The sequence below is a fragment of the Colobus angolensis genome, unplaced genomic scaffold, assembly GCF_000951035.1.
Source record: "Colobus angolensis palliatus isolate OR3802 unplaced genomic scaffold, Cang.pa_1.0 Scaffold472, whole genome shotgun sequence".
NCBI lineage: Eukaryota > Metazoa > Chordata > Mammalia > Primates > Cercopithecidae > Colobus > Colobus angolensis.
In genome coordinates this window covers 693,536-709,047 of record NW_012118177.1, presented here as the reverse complement: position 1 = coordinate 709,047, position 15,512 = coordinate 693,536, and the positions used below count along the sequence as shown (strand labels likewise).

Sequence of the window (15,512 nt, the reverse complement as noted above, 5' to 3'; positions counted from 1 at the left end):
CTTTCCAATGGTACCCATATTCTAAGGGCAAAAGTAACTGCAAAGAAACATAAAACTATATTCAGTGGTTTTATTGGTGATAGTATTGTTATTGACATTTTAAAATTCTATAAGTATATTGTAGGAAGAAGCTAATGAATAATTTTGCTAATATTATTTTAAGCAGATGAGAGGAGATAAAACTCTAAAATAAAGGAGTTTAAGTAAAAATTTTGTTATCTTAAATTTGGGTTGGAGATACCAATATAAACTCATGGTTTACTTTTCTCTTAAAAAAATGTTCCTTTTGCTCAACAGACTAACACAGGAACAGAAAACCAAACACCACATGTTCTCACTCATAAGTGGGAGTTGAACAGTGAGAACACATGGACACAGGCAGGGAAACATCACACACTGGGGTCTGTCAGGGGGATGGGGGGAAAGGGGAGGGAGAGCATTAGGACAAAAAATACCTAATGTATGCAGGGCTTAAAGCCTAGATAATGGGTTGATAGGTGCAGCAAACCACCATGGCACATGTATACCTATGTAACACACCTGCATGTTCAGCACATGTATCCCAGAACTTAAAGTAAAATTTAAAAAAATAATAAAATAAAACCATTCTAGTGGATCATTAAAAAAAAAAAAAAAAAAGTCCTAGCTTTTGTCCACTGAAAAGGCCTGGAAACAACAACTTGGAAGTTGCTTCTGCACACACCAGCAACACACTTTGGTTTCTAAATACCACTTCCTACTAAAAGGAACCAAGGATCTTTACAAATATATTCCAGGTTTGAGTTAGGAGGTATGCAAGATGAGCTTAGCATATTTGGCTGTGCCAGAAACCCAGGAAGCAATACAGGAGCTGATTTGAAGGGGCTCCCACTGGTCCTAAGTGGGATAATTTGGCCACTAAAAAGAATAATGACTATGTTTAATTGACACAAATAAAGTATATGAAAATACACGATTTCATTATTATACTAAAAATAACCATTCTTCACCACTGGATATTTCTCTTTTTTTTTTTTTTTTGAGACAGAGTCTCACTCTGTTGCCCAGGCTGGAGTGCAATGGCGCGATCTTGGCTCACTGCAACCCCCGCTTCCCAGGTTCAAGCAATTCTTCTGCCTCAGCCTCCCGAGTAACTGGGACTACAGGCACCGCCACCATGCCCAGCTAATTTTTGTATTTTTAGTAGAGATGGGGTTTCACCATGTTGGCCAGGCTGGTCTCAAACTCCTGACCTTGTGATCTACCTGCCTCAGCCTCCCAAAGTGCTGGGATTACAGGCATGAGCCACCGCGCCCAGCCTCCATTAGACATTTCTAAGGTGTCAACTCTTACTCTCATAATTGGTAAATAATGGCAAAGAATCAAGCATTTATCCTGCCATTCCCATATGATCTACATTTAGGGAAACCACATAGTTGATGACGGTAAGTTCATTATAGAATTACAGATAATAAGCATAAAAGAAATAATAGAATTAGGAAAGCCACGATTTGCAACTCTTAATAAATTAATAAACTAGGTAATGGTCATCAGTGGATGTAAAAAACCCATTAGGTGGAAGGTGAATGAGAAAATTTAATAATGGAGGGATGAGACTAATACCATCTACCACCACAATCCGCTGATCAATTTCAGTATCACTAAAAATGGGACCACTAAACATTATGTGCCTTATGACATGATACAATAGGAAGTATATCTCTATCTATAAAGGATTCTTTCCTAGAAATATTGAACCTGAACCTAATCAAACCTCTAGATCAGCACTGTCCAATGCAACTTTCTGAAATGATGTAATAGTTTTTATCTGTTCTGTCCAATATGGTATCCACTAGCCACATGTGACTATCAAACACTTTAAATTTGTTAAGTTCAGCTGAGGAACTGATATTTAAAAATTAATTTAAATAGACACATGTGACTAGTGGCTACTTTATTAGGTAGCATAGTTATAGATTATCTGCCAAGAAATAGAAGGGATTAAGGAACAAGTTAAACAGCACCATCAGAAAATGATTAGTCAAATTCATTTGTTCATAGAACAAATGTAGTTTATTTAATCAATGGACGAGTGAGAAAATGAAATAGAGGGGTGGGAGAGATGAGACACTGTTTTAGAATAAAAGAATCTTAAGAGATATAACAGCCAAAGGCTATTTTAGATTTTGAATTGAATAAATAAGTATAAAAAAATTCTTTGACGGAATCAGAACAATTTGAACATAACGTTGGTGTTAGATGATACTAAGGAATTATTAATTTTTTGAAGTGTAGTGCTATGTTGCTTATATTTTTTTAAATGTCCTTATCAATTAAAGGTACATATATTTGCATGACCCTAGGTACCTCACTTGCCTCACCGTAGTTCTGGCCTATAGTTTTGCTTGAAATGTACTGTAATAAGATAACTATTTACCATTGTCATTTGTCACAGGTTGTAAAGACCTGCCCCAGCAGTGTTTCTTTATCTGAGGTCCAGGATTTAATTTTTATTAATTTGTCAAAGGTTGTATTGGTAGGCTTTGTAGAACTTCCCTATCTCTTTGTCTTGATCCAGATGAACCCCAAAAGAAGAACAAAGGTGATCCCATGAACAACCTGGAAAGTTTTTACCAAGAGATGATAATGAAAAAACGTCTTGAAGAGTTCCAACTTATGAGAGGTGAACCCTTTGCTTCCCACTCACTGGTCTCAGCTACATCAGTGGGTGATAGAGTCACAGCTGAGAGCCCATCATTACTCCAGGACAAGGGAAAACAGGCAGCACAGGGTAAAGGCCCCAGTCTCCATGTGGCAAATGTTATTGATTTTTCACCTGAGCAGTGTTGGACTGGGCCTAAGAAGCTGACGCAGCCAATAGAATTTGTCCCAGAAGATGAAATCCAGAGAAATCGTTTGTCAGAGGAAGAGATCCGAAAAATTCCTATGTTTTCTTCATATAATCCAGGGGAACCAAACAAGGTATAGGCCAAACCAAGTAAAACAACCTGGGTTGATTTCACTTTTATTTACCTCTACCTAAAGTAATACTTTTAAATTAGCTTTGATTATACCAAAGAATCATGATATAGGCACAGTGATTGTGTTTGTCCTTGACCTTGACTATTCATTCTCTGCATACTATATAAGTAGCATATTTCCTATCAGGTTCTTGGTACTTTGCTAAGGTCCTAAACTACCCTTAGCGTTTTAAAGAAATATTGATAAGACTCTAGTCCATACCCATTAGAAGCCCCGAACTGAAGGAAAAGTAACCTCCAATTTCCTACAATGTAATAATCAAATAGTGTTCATAGGACCACCATAGCTGGTAACCATGGTGCCTCTGGAATTAGCCAATAATTGACTGCCTGGTTGTGAGTAGGGTATATGCTACCACATGAGTCTTCTCTTCAGAATGCTCTACCTGGCTTTCATATGACATATGACTTAAATTGCTGTTGGCAAAGCAGCAAAGTGAAAAAGGTCCTATAAGCTTTAAGAAATTGTCCAACAAGGCCGGGCGTGGTGGCTCATGCCTGTAATCCAAGCGCTTTGGGAGGCTGAGGCAGGCAGATCACAAGGTCAGGAGTTCAAGACCAGCCTGACCAACATGGTGAAACTCCATCTCTACTAAAAATACAAAAATTAGCCGGGCGTGGTAGTGCATGCCTGTAATCCCAGCTACTCAGGAGGCTGAGGCAAGAGAATTGCTTGAACTTGGGAGGCAGAGATTGCAGTGAGCCAAGATCATGCCACTGCACTCCAGCCTGGACAACAAACCGAGACCCCATCTCAAAAAAAAAAAAAAAAAGAAATTGTCCAATGCATAACTAAATAACGTTGTAAAGAATTCTTACTTTATTGATCAAATCATTATTTCACATTCATGTTGTATGTTACATCTGGAATGGAAAACTCTTCGTTACTGTGTTACCCAAAGAGACAACACAAGCCCCTGGAGCATATACTTTGTTGTGTCTAATTTAAAAAACAAAACCAAAAATATAATGTTAGTTTTTGACTGTCTCTGAATTTAAAAAAAAATCATTCTAGATGAGGGATATTAAAAGTTTATTTGACTGACTGAATTTCTAATAGTTCAGGGGTATTTATGCTATTAGTTCCAGAGTAGCTTGATTTTTATTTACTTTTTGTTATGAAATATTAATATATCAAAAGTGATATAGAATAATGTAGCAAATACCTGTGTAGCCAGCCAACTTCTATTAATCATTATTAAGTCCTAATATTTTCCGTATTTGCTTAATTAAAAAAAAATAAAGCATTATAGATATTCCTGAAGACTTCCACATATTCCTCACCAATCCCATTCTCCTTTATCCTTTCCAGATGTAAACACTATCCTGAATTTGCTATTTATAATTCCTATGCACATTTTTATATTTTTACTACATAGCCATATATTCACAAATAACATATGGTTTTATATGTTTTAAAAGTATATAAATGACATACTCTATCATTCTACAACCTTTTTGACTCGATATGCATAATGCTTTTGAAATTTATTTCTAAAGATACAAGGAACTATGTAGTATTCCATTGTAGAAATAGACTATCATTTATTATATTTATCCATTTTCCTGAAGATTTGTTCTTTCTGTTATTTTGCTGTTACAGTTAATTCTGCAACAAGTATTATTGTACATCTCTTATTGCACATATGCCAGACTTTTTCTAGGACAGTGTTTTTCAAACTTACGTTACAATTAGTAGGTTACAACCAATGGAGTTTTGTTAATGAAATGGAATAGAATAGAAAATATCAAAAAGTGTTCCATACAGTATGTTAGGGTAATTACTGTTTCTTAAAGCTTTTATTTTATATGTGTTTGTGTATATGTGAGATAATGTGTGTAGGACCACAATGAAGAATGCAGTTCTTCCTGTAGATCTGAATCAAAAGTGTTGGGAAGGTGTCATTCTATTACAGTATCTCGAATGTTAGTGTGCATCAGAATTGCTTGGAGGGCTTATTAAAACATAGATTGCTAGACTCCACCCCTAGAATTTTTGACTCAGTAGATCTGGAGTGGGGCCTGAGAATTTGCATTTCTAACAAGTTCCCAAGAGATTCTGATCCTGCTGGTCCGAGAGTAACAATTTAAGAATCATCGTTCTAGGTTATATACCTGGGAGTGGAATTGCTGTGATATATAGGGTATGTATATCTCAATTTCTAATGGAACAAGGTTTCAGAGATCCTCTTCACATTCTTGCCAAAACTTTGGAGCATTAGACTATTTTGCCAGCCTTATCAGCTTGAAAAGATATCTCATTGTTTTAATTTGCATGTTTCTGATTTCCAATGAGGTTATGCATGTATTCTTAACATTTATTAGCCTTTCAGGAACTTTCTGTGAGTTACCTGTTAAATTCCTTTGCTGAATATTTAATCATTTGTTTTTTCATATTTATAGGGATTATTTCAAAATTCTGGATATGAATCCTTTCTGTTGTTTAGCAAATATCTTCGCCCACTGGATGACTTGCCTTTTAAATTTGTTCCTGATGTCTTTTGTTGAGCAAAAGTCTTTCATTTTAATGTTATCAGATTATCAGTATTTTATTCAATGGTTTGTGCTTTTTGAATCATTTTAAGGAGATCCTTCCCTACAGATCAATAAGAAAAATACAAACAATGCAATAAAAATAAAAGTGTTTATAAAAACAGATAGGCAATTCACAGAGGCAAAAACACCAGTGGCCAATAAACTTAAGAAATCTTATTAGTAATCAAGAAAATGCAAAATAAATCTATACTATGATATATGCATTTAGTACTTAGAATGCTGGCATGTATTTAAAGGCCTGACAATGCCAAGTATTGGTGAGCAGATGAAACAATAAGAAATCTGTAATCTCAGCACTTTGGGAGGCCGAGGCCAATGGATCACCTGAGGTCAGGAGTTCAAGACCAGCCTGGCCAATGTGGCAAAACCCATCTTTACTAAAAATGCTAAAAATTAGCTGAGTTTGATGGCACACACTTGTAATCGCAGCTGCTCAGAAGGCTGAGGCATGAGAATCTCTTGAACCCAGGAGGCGGAGGTTGCGGTGACCCAAGATCATGCCACTGCACTCCAGCACTCCAGCCTGGGTGACAGAGCGAGGCTCTGTCTCAAAAAAGAAAAAAAAAAAAAGAAAAAGAAAGAAACAATAAGAACTCTAATATACCTCCAGGGGAATATAAATGAATATAGCCACTTCCAAGAACATCATGGCAATATCTAGTAAAATTGAAGATGTTCATACACTGTAAGTCAGCAGTCTCATTCTTCATTATCTATCCTAGAGAAACTCTTAGACATGCACATTAGGAGATGTTATAATGATGCTTGTTGTAGCATTGTTCATCAGCGGGGGTATAGATAAAACATAGTATGTTTATAAAATGGAATACTACACAGTAGAGAAAATGAATGAAATAGAATTATAGGTATCAATTTGGATGAAACTCACAAACATAATTTTGAATAAAAATAGCTAGTTGCAAATTTCTAGTTTCAGCTTCAACATGTGAAGTCCTTGGAAGTCATCACTCCTGTCTTATGATAAGAAAAACAGTTGAACAAACTAAAAATCAATAACTAATAACTTTTCTTAGACCCAGCAGAAAATTTAAGTCACAGGGCAAACTGTAATCCTGAAATCTGAAGAAACAGGCAGTTACAGAAAATCACATCCCAGATTTGCTTATCAGGAGCAAAAGGCACTGGAGCCATAAACTGGTAGAAACACTTAGGTGGTAATTTTGACAAATTGCTGGAGTCAGAGTGTAGATTAGTGTGGGAATGACAAAACTCTTGGGGGCCCACAGTCTTAGAGGTTTCGTTTGCTTCCAGGAACCCCACAAGGTTCAAGGTAAAGAGCTAAGAAAAAATATCTGTTTCTGGCATGGAGAGAGGAAACATTATCATTTTTAAGTGTATCCAGAACTTTCTACTTAGCAAAGGGCCACCCAGTAAGGAAAACAACTTTACCAAAGCCTTATCCAACTCCAGGCTCTTCTAGCCTTCCTGTCTCATCTAAGAGAGAAAAAAAGCTGTTAAATGCTTTTGAAGGTTACAGGCTGGAGACACAGGCACACTAAAAGATTGAGACTTCATCATAGGATTAGAGAATGCCTCCCCTTCCGCACCTTGCTACTACATCAACAGGGCTTCAGTATAATAACCGTGGGTTATAGCTGAAAGACCTGCAAGGATCAGACTCTATTTAAAGAGGTGTTTTTGTTTTGTTTTGTTTTGTTGTAAATCTAAAGGAAACAAGGGAGACAAAAAGACACTAGAAGAAACAGAAACTTCTGACACGTACAGCTACAGCAAACATTAAGCACAGCCCAACTCCTGGCCAGATTAACATAAAACCTCATACTAATGGCCTCTTTGGATCAGTTCCTATTACTTGATAGATCATGTCCAGTTTTCAACAAAAGAAATTATAACGTATGCTAAGAAAAAAAAAAAAACACAGTCTGAAAAGACAAAACAAGCATGAGAACCAAATTCAGATATGACACAGGTTTTGGAATTATCAGATGTGGAATTTAAAATAACCACGATTAATATACTAAGTAGGCCATGAATAAAAGTAGATAACATGCAAGACCAGATGGCTAATGTAAACAGAGAGAAACTCTAAGAAAGAATCAAAAGGAGATGCTAGAAATCAAAAACACTGTAACAAATGAAGAATGTCTTTGATAGGCTCATCAGTAAGTTGGAAACAGCCAAGGAAGGAATCAGTAAGGTTGAAGACATGGCAATAAAAACGTCCCATGCTGAAATACAAAGAAAAGAAAGACTGAAAAAAAGGAACAGAATATCCAAGAACTATGGGACAATTTCAGAGTATAACATACATGTTACTGGAATGCCAAAAGGAGAAGAGAAAAAGGAGAAGAAATATTTGAAGTAGTAATGGCTGAGAATTTTCCAAAATTAATAGCAGATAAAAAACTACAGATCTGGGAAGCTTCAAGAACACCAAGCAGGATAAATACCAAAACTACACCTAAGCATATCATGTTCAAACTACAGAAAGACAAAGAAAAGATTTTAAAAACAGTCAGAGAAAATAAACACTTTACCTATGTAAAAAACTACAGATCTGGGAAGCTCCAAGAACACCAAGCAGGATAAATACCAAAACTACACCTAAGCATATCATGTTCAAACTACAGAAAGACAAAGAAAAGATTTTAAAAACAGTCAGAGAAAATAAACACTTTACCTATATAAAAACAAAGATAAGAATTACATTTCTCATCAGCAACTGTGCAAGCAAGAGAGTACAGTGAAATATTTGTGTCAAAAGTAAAAAGAAAACACCCACCTAGAATTATTTATCCAGCAAAAAAAAAAAAAAAAAAAATCCTTCAAAAGTGAAGGAAAAATAATGAAGACTTTCTCAGACAAACAAAACTGAGGGAATTTTTCATCAGTAAATCCCACTTTGTAGGAAAAAAAAAAATGCTTTTGAAAAAAAGTTCTCCAGAGATAAGCAAAATTATATAGGTCAGAAACTCAGATCTGCATAAAGAAAGAGCATAGGAGAATATATTAAGGTAAAATAAAATCTTTTATTTTCTGATTTTAAAACAATCCAGAATAAAACTTTTCAAAGTAATAATAGGAATGTGTTGGATAATTATAGTATACGGATAAGTGAAATGAGTAACAGTGATATTATAAGGGATAGGTTGCAGGAATTAGTGTATATATAAAAATACAAATTTGTCTTTGTTATAAGGTATTTGTACTATCCATGAAGTGGTATAGTTTTATTTGAGAGTGGACTTAGATCAGTTGTAAATGTATATTGCAAACTCTAAGGCAATTACTAAAAAAAAATTATATAAAGAAGCACAATTGATATGGCTAAGAGAAGGGTGAAAATGGAAGCATATAAAATAATACTCATTTTTTACAATCTTTTTTCAGAAAACAAAAGCAGAGGGAACACTTCTTAACTCATGAGACCAGCCTTAGCTTAGTACCAAAACCAGATAAAGACATTACAATGAAAAAAAAAAAAAAACTACAGACGGTATCCCTCATGTGTATAAAAGCAAAAATCCTATATGTTAGGAAAATCAAAACATTTGATTGAAATATTGATTGAGAAATCAAAATGTTAGGTAATCAAATTCAATAATGTATAAAAATAATTGCGTACTATAATCAAGTATGATTTATTCCAGATATCCACCATAGGTTCAACATTTGAAATTCAATCCGCCACATCAATAGACTAAAGAAGAAAAATCATATGGTCACTTCAATTGATGTAGAAAAACATTTGAAATATCTGAACATCGATTCATGATAAAAACTCAGCAAATTAGGAATAAAGTATAACATCCTCAACTTGATAAAGAATATCTACAACACCCTACAGCTAACATCACACTTAATAGAAACTGGATGCTTTCCCCTTTGATCAGAAAAAAGGCAAAAATGTCCCCTTTCCCCACTTCTTTTCGACACTGTACTAGAAGTACCAGCTACAGTAGTAAAACAAGTGAAGGAAATTAAAAGAATACAGACTGGGAAGGAAAAACTAAAACTCTCTTTGTTCACAAGTAACATATATGTCTGTGTAGAGAATCCCAAAGAATCAGCCAAAAACAAACAACTCTTGGAACTAGTAGATTAGTATAGCTTGGAGGTTACAAGGTTTGTTCACAGAAGTGAATTACTTTCCTCTATACCAGAAATGAACAACTGGAATTTGAAATTAAAAACAACACTGTTTACAATAGCACCAAAAAAGAATGAAATACTTAGGTATAAATTTAACAAAATATGTACAGGTTCTATATGCACAAAAGTGTAAAACTAATGAAAAATTAAGATATAAATAAACAGAGACATTTTGTGTTCTTGGATTGAAAGACTTTATATTGTTAAGATATTAATTCTTCTCAAATTGATTTGTAGATTCCACACAATCCCAATGAAATCCGAGCATGTTATTTTGTGTATATTTAGGAACTGATTCTAAGTTTATATGAAAAGACAAAAGACCCAGAACATGTAACACACCCCTGAAAAAGAAGAAGAAATTTGGAAGACTGACACTACCCAACTTCAAGAGTTACTGTAATCAAGTAGTGTGGAGTGGTGTTGATGGGGGAAAAAAAGACACACAGATCAATGGAGCAGAATGGAGACCCAAGGATTAGACCCACATAAATATAGTAAATTAATATTTGACAAGGGATCAAGGACAGTTTAGTGGAGAAAGAATAGTCTTTTCAACAAATGGTGCTAGAACTCTACTGAATATCCACATGTAAAAAAAAAAATGAATCTAGATACAAACCTTACATCCTTCATAAAAATTAACTTGAAATAGTCATAGACCTAAATATAAAACACAATACTATAAAACTTCTAGAAGAAAAAGATGAAAATCTAAGTGACCTTGTGTTTGATGATGTATATATCAGACATATCACCAAAAGTACAATTTATGAAACAATTGATAAGTCAGACTTTATTAAAATTATAAACTTTTGCTATATGAAAAACACTTTTAAGAGAATCAAAAGACAAGCCACAGACTAGAAACATATTTGCAAAACTCACATCTAATAAAAAACTGGTATCCAAAATGTACAAAGAATTCCCAAAATTCAACAGTATTAAAACAACTCAACTTAAAAAATGGGTAAAAATAAGAACAAACTCCTCACCACAGAAGATATATACATAGCAAATAAGCATGCGAAAAGAAGTTCATCTTTATTTGTCATCAGAGAACTGAAAAATAAGAAATGCCGCTACACACCTACTAGAACGGCTAAAGTCCACAATAAAACTGACAATACCAAATTCTGTTCAGGATGCAGAGCAAAAGGAACTTTTTAAAAAATTATAGATGTAGAAGATACAAGTGCAGTTTTGTTTTGTTTTGTGTTTTGAGGCAGGGTCTCTCTCTCTCTGTTACCCAGACTGGAGTGCAGTGGTGCAATCTCAGCTCACTGCAACCTCCGCCTCCTGGGTTCAAGCAATTCTCCTGCTTCAGCTTCCCAAGTACCTGGGACTACAGGTGCAAGCCGCCACGCCCAGCTAATTTTGTATTTTTAGTAGAGATGAGGTTTCACCATATTGGCCAGGCTGGTCTCGAACTCCTGACCTCAAGTGATTTGCCCGCCTCGGCCTCCCATAGTGCTGGAATTACAGGCATGAGCTACCATGCCCAGCTGCAGTGTTTTTGTTGTTGTTGTTGTTTGTTTTTTATTGGTATATTTCATAGTCATGAAGTCTGGGACTTTTATTCATTGCTAGTGGGAATACAACCTCTTTGGAAGACAGGTTGGCCACCTCTTACAAAGCTGAACATTATTTTACCACACAGTCCAACTACTGCATTCCTACTTATTTACCCAGTTGATTTGAAAAGCCTGTGTTCAACAAAAACTGCCATGTGAATGTTCATAGTAGCTTTATTCATAATTGCCAAAAACTGGAAGCAGTCAAGATGTCCTCCAATAGGTTAATGGATACATTCACCTGTGGCAGATCTATACAATGGAATATAATTCAGCAATAAAAAGAAATTCACAGTCCAGCCACAAAAAGACATAGAGGAACTTTAGATTAATATGAATATTAATCTTAATAGCTGAAAGAAGCTAGTATGGAAAGACTGCATATTGTATGATTACATTATATGACATTCTGGAAGAGGGAAAACTAGACAGTAAGATGATAAATGGCTGCCAAGGGTTTGAGGGGAATGGAGAAGGGAGGAATTGATGAAACACAGGGAATCTTTAGGGCAGTAAAATTATTCTGTATAATACTGGAATTGTAGAGGCAAGACATGCATTTGTCAAAACCCACTAAACTACATAGCACAGACAGTTACACCTAATGTATACAAATGTTAAAAACTCGTTTAGGAGGTTGAGGGACCCTAGGAAAGAATGCAGACAGCAAGAAGAGAGTCAAACTGTATTACAAATATGTAAAACAACCTCGTTGAAGGGATAGGGGAAAAGACGCTGAACTAAGCATCTTTGGAAATACATGGAGTCTGAGAGACTAAAAGCAAATGGAACTTCACATAAGCACGGTATCCTTGTTGATAAGGTTATGTCCCTGGGTACTGGTAACTTAGGGAGTAACAATTCTGATACTGTTATACATGCATAATGGAATGGAGCAATTAAGTAAATGGATGGCAGATGGTGGGAGCCAGGTTTCTCACTGTTGCAATCTACAGATAAGTAAAGGGAGGATGCTGAAATGATCCATGTCATAGTGGTTTACAGTTGGAGACATCAGGATGAACTCATGTTTAACTTAATATAGATATAAGTGGTTACATATAGAAATATTTATATGTGTTTATATATACATGGATTAGTATAAATACATGTTTTTTGTTCTGTAAGCTGAAAGGACACAAATGACACACCAGTAGCAATGAGCTTGCACGGCATCCTTATCTTGGTTTCTAATACCATTCTCTAATAAAATGAACCAAGGCTCCTTAGAGAAATGACTGCTTCTAATACTGGGGCAGGAAATATACAAGATGAGCCTTGTGCATCTTGTAGTGCCAGAAAGTAAGGAAGTGCTAAAAAGAACAACAGTATAAAATCATTATTTTATTGTTCTTTGACATGATGATTTTATGTTGTTTTTTGACATTAGGGGTATTTGAAAGGAATACAGGAGCCAAATGAAAGAGCTTCCAATGACTAAAGCCAGAACAATTTGTGCAACAAACTAAAATAAAATAAATCATTATCTTAAAATCATTATTTTATTGTTCTTTGACGTGATTTTTTGTTGTTTTTTGACATTGGTATTGCAAAGGAATACAGGAGCCAAATGAAAGAGCTTCCAATGACTAAAGCTGGAACAATTTGTGCAATAAACTAAAATAATGTTAGATAATCCAGTGTATAGAATAAACATCCATGAGTCCAGGTGATATAAATAAGTGATTGAGTAAACAAATATATAGAGGAAAAGAAATATATACCTCCCATGAAAAAGAATTTCATACAATTTATGTAGATACTCTACCTCAAGGATGGAGAGCATAACTCCCCATTCCTTAGTTTTGAGCTGCTCATAATGACTTCTTTCCAAAAGAGTACAGGAAGGGAAAGCAGGAAAAAAGAGTAACTTTGCAAGAAGAAACCTGACAAACACTACCTAAGCCAGGTGATTAAGGCCAGCATCAGTAGTTGTTAATCATATTGATGAATCATATTGATTGTATGTATGTTTAACATTATGTGATCAAAACTGTACTTCTCCTGGGTGGTTTTGTTCCCAATAATCGATAACCCCAGTCTAAATATAATGTAACCTAGATCCTGGAACAGAAAAAGGACATTAGGTAGAAACTAAGGAAATCTAAACTATGGACTTTAGTTAATAATAATATGTCAATACTGGTTCATTAGTTGTAACAATGAGCATATTAATGTAAGATATTAATAACAGGGAAAACCATGGGGTAGATGAGAGTTCTCTGTATTCTCAGTTTTTCTATAAATCCAAAACTGTTCTAAACTTAAAATCCATTTTTAAAGTTTTTAAAAATGTAGCTGTAGAAGAATGCATATTGTTTATATAAAGGACTATATTATATAAAGGTGAAAACATGTAAAATAATACCATGTATTGCATAGGGATACCAGGAAGACCTTTATGCTCTATTATCACTTGGAGGCTCTGTTTTTCTTTTTCACAGCTTTATCTTGTTTTTGAACCTAGCTGTATCTGTGTGCGTATGTGTGTGTGGGTGTGTGTGTTAAGTATGTTGTGGATACATTCATACATACTTATGTGTGTATGTATGCAGAGGGGATGCATCCCAGCAAGAACTGACAGAGCCACCTCAACCAGAAGTCCTCTTTATTTTTTAAAACATATTCATATTGGCCAGGTGTGGTGGCTCACGCCTGTAATCCCAGCACTTTGGGAGCCCCAGGCAGGCGGATCACCTGAGGTCAGGAATTCAAGACCAGCCTGACTAACATGGTGTAACCCCATTTCTACTAAAAATACAAAAAATTGGCTGAGTGTGGTGGTGCACACCTGTTATCCCAGCTACTGGGGAGACTGAGGCAGGAGAATCGCTTGAACCTGGGAGGCGGAGGTTGCAGTGAGCCGAGATCACGCCATTGCACTCCAGCTTGGGCAACAAGAGTGAAACTCCGTCTAAAAAAAAAAAAAAAAATTCATATCAAAGGGAACAGTCTTAGTATGGGTCTTTCCTAATGGATGAGAAACTTGAAGTTTGTTTTCACATACCCCTTTCTATGGTTATTTAATTTGGTATTTACATGGTTAGTATTTGAGAGCATAGGCAAGTCAGTTATTCTATGCCCTTGCCTTTAAGATACGAACATATATAAATGCTAAATATGTTAATATCCAGGTTTTAAAGATTTTGAGACTTAAAGATTCTACTGCTTGTTAACAATATTTAATATATTTATTTATACCTTTCAGTACTTAAGTCATTTAAGAGAGGTATATTTGCTTGCTCTTTGCTTTTGCTGCTCCTGTCTGAATTATTCCATAATTCCTTTAAGCTATAAAGGATATAACTAATGCTACGTAATGTATGAGGTTTTTTTTTCTCCTCCATTTTTTTTAAATTGTGTTTTTAAAAACACAAGATCTATCCTCTTAACAAATTTTTAAGTGTGCAATACAATGTTGTCAACAATAAGCACAATGTTGTACAGCAAACCTGTAGAACTTTTTTATCTTGCATGACTGAAACTTTATACCTATTGAATAGCAACTCGCCATTTCCTCCTTCCCCCAGCCCTGGTGACTACCATTCTGCTTTCTATTTTACTACTTTAGATACTTCAGTAAGTGGAATCATGCAATATTTGTCCTGTGAGTGGCTTATTTCACTTAGCCTATAGTCCTCGAGTTTCATTCGTGTTATAGCATAATGACATATAGGATTTCCTACTTTTTTAAGGCTAAATAATATCCCATTGTATTTATTTTATTTATTTATTTGAGACAGAGTCTGGCACTGTCGCCCGAACTGGAGTATAGTGGGCCGATCTCAGTTCACTGCAACCTCTACCTCCCAGGTTCAAGTAATTCTGTCACAGCCTCCCATGTAGCTGGGATTACAGGTGCCAGCCACTGCACCCAACTAATTTTTTGCATTTTTAGTAGAGATGGGGTTTCACTGTGTTGGCCAGGCTGGTCTCAAACTCCTGGCTGGTCTCAAAGCCTCATGATCTGGCCGCCTCAGCCTCCCAAAATGCTGGGATTATAAGCGTGAGCCACCACACCCAGCCCCCATTGTATTTATATGCCACATTTTCTTTATCTATTCATCAGTCAATGGACATTTAGGTTTTTCCAACTGTTGACTATTGTGAATATTGCTTGGGTGAACATAGGAATGCGTATATCTCTTTGAGATACAAATTTCAGCTCTTTTGGATGAATACCCAGAAATGGGATTGTTGGATTGTATGGTAGTTCTAATTGTAATTT

General features: G+C 35.4%; 1 protein-coding gene across 3 annotated transcripts in view; it reads left to right on the top strand.

Annotated features, from left to right (window-relative positions):
• Positions 1-15,512, top strand: part of RBM41 (RNA binding motif protein 41) — a 56,097-nt gene that overhangs the window by 25,983 nt on the left and 14,602 nt on the right. For all 3 annotated transcript variants that reach the window (XM_011958713.1, XM_011958712.1, XM_011958711.1), the window contains one exon: positions 2,558-2,961. In XM_011958713.1, coding sequence (XP_011814103.1) covers positions 2,558-2,961 — 404 coding nt within the window. The remainder of the gene's footprint in view (positions 1-2,557; positions 2,962-15,512) is intronic.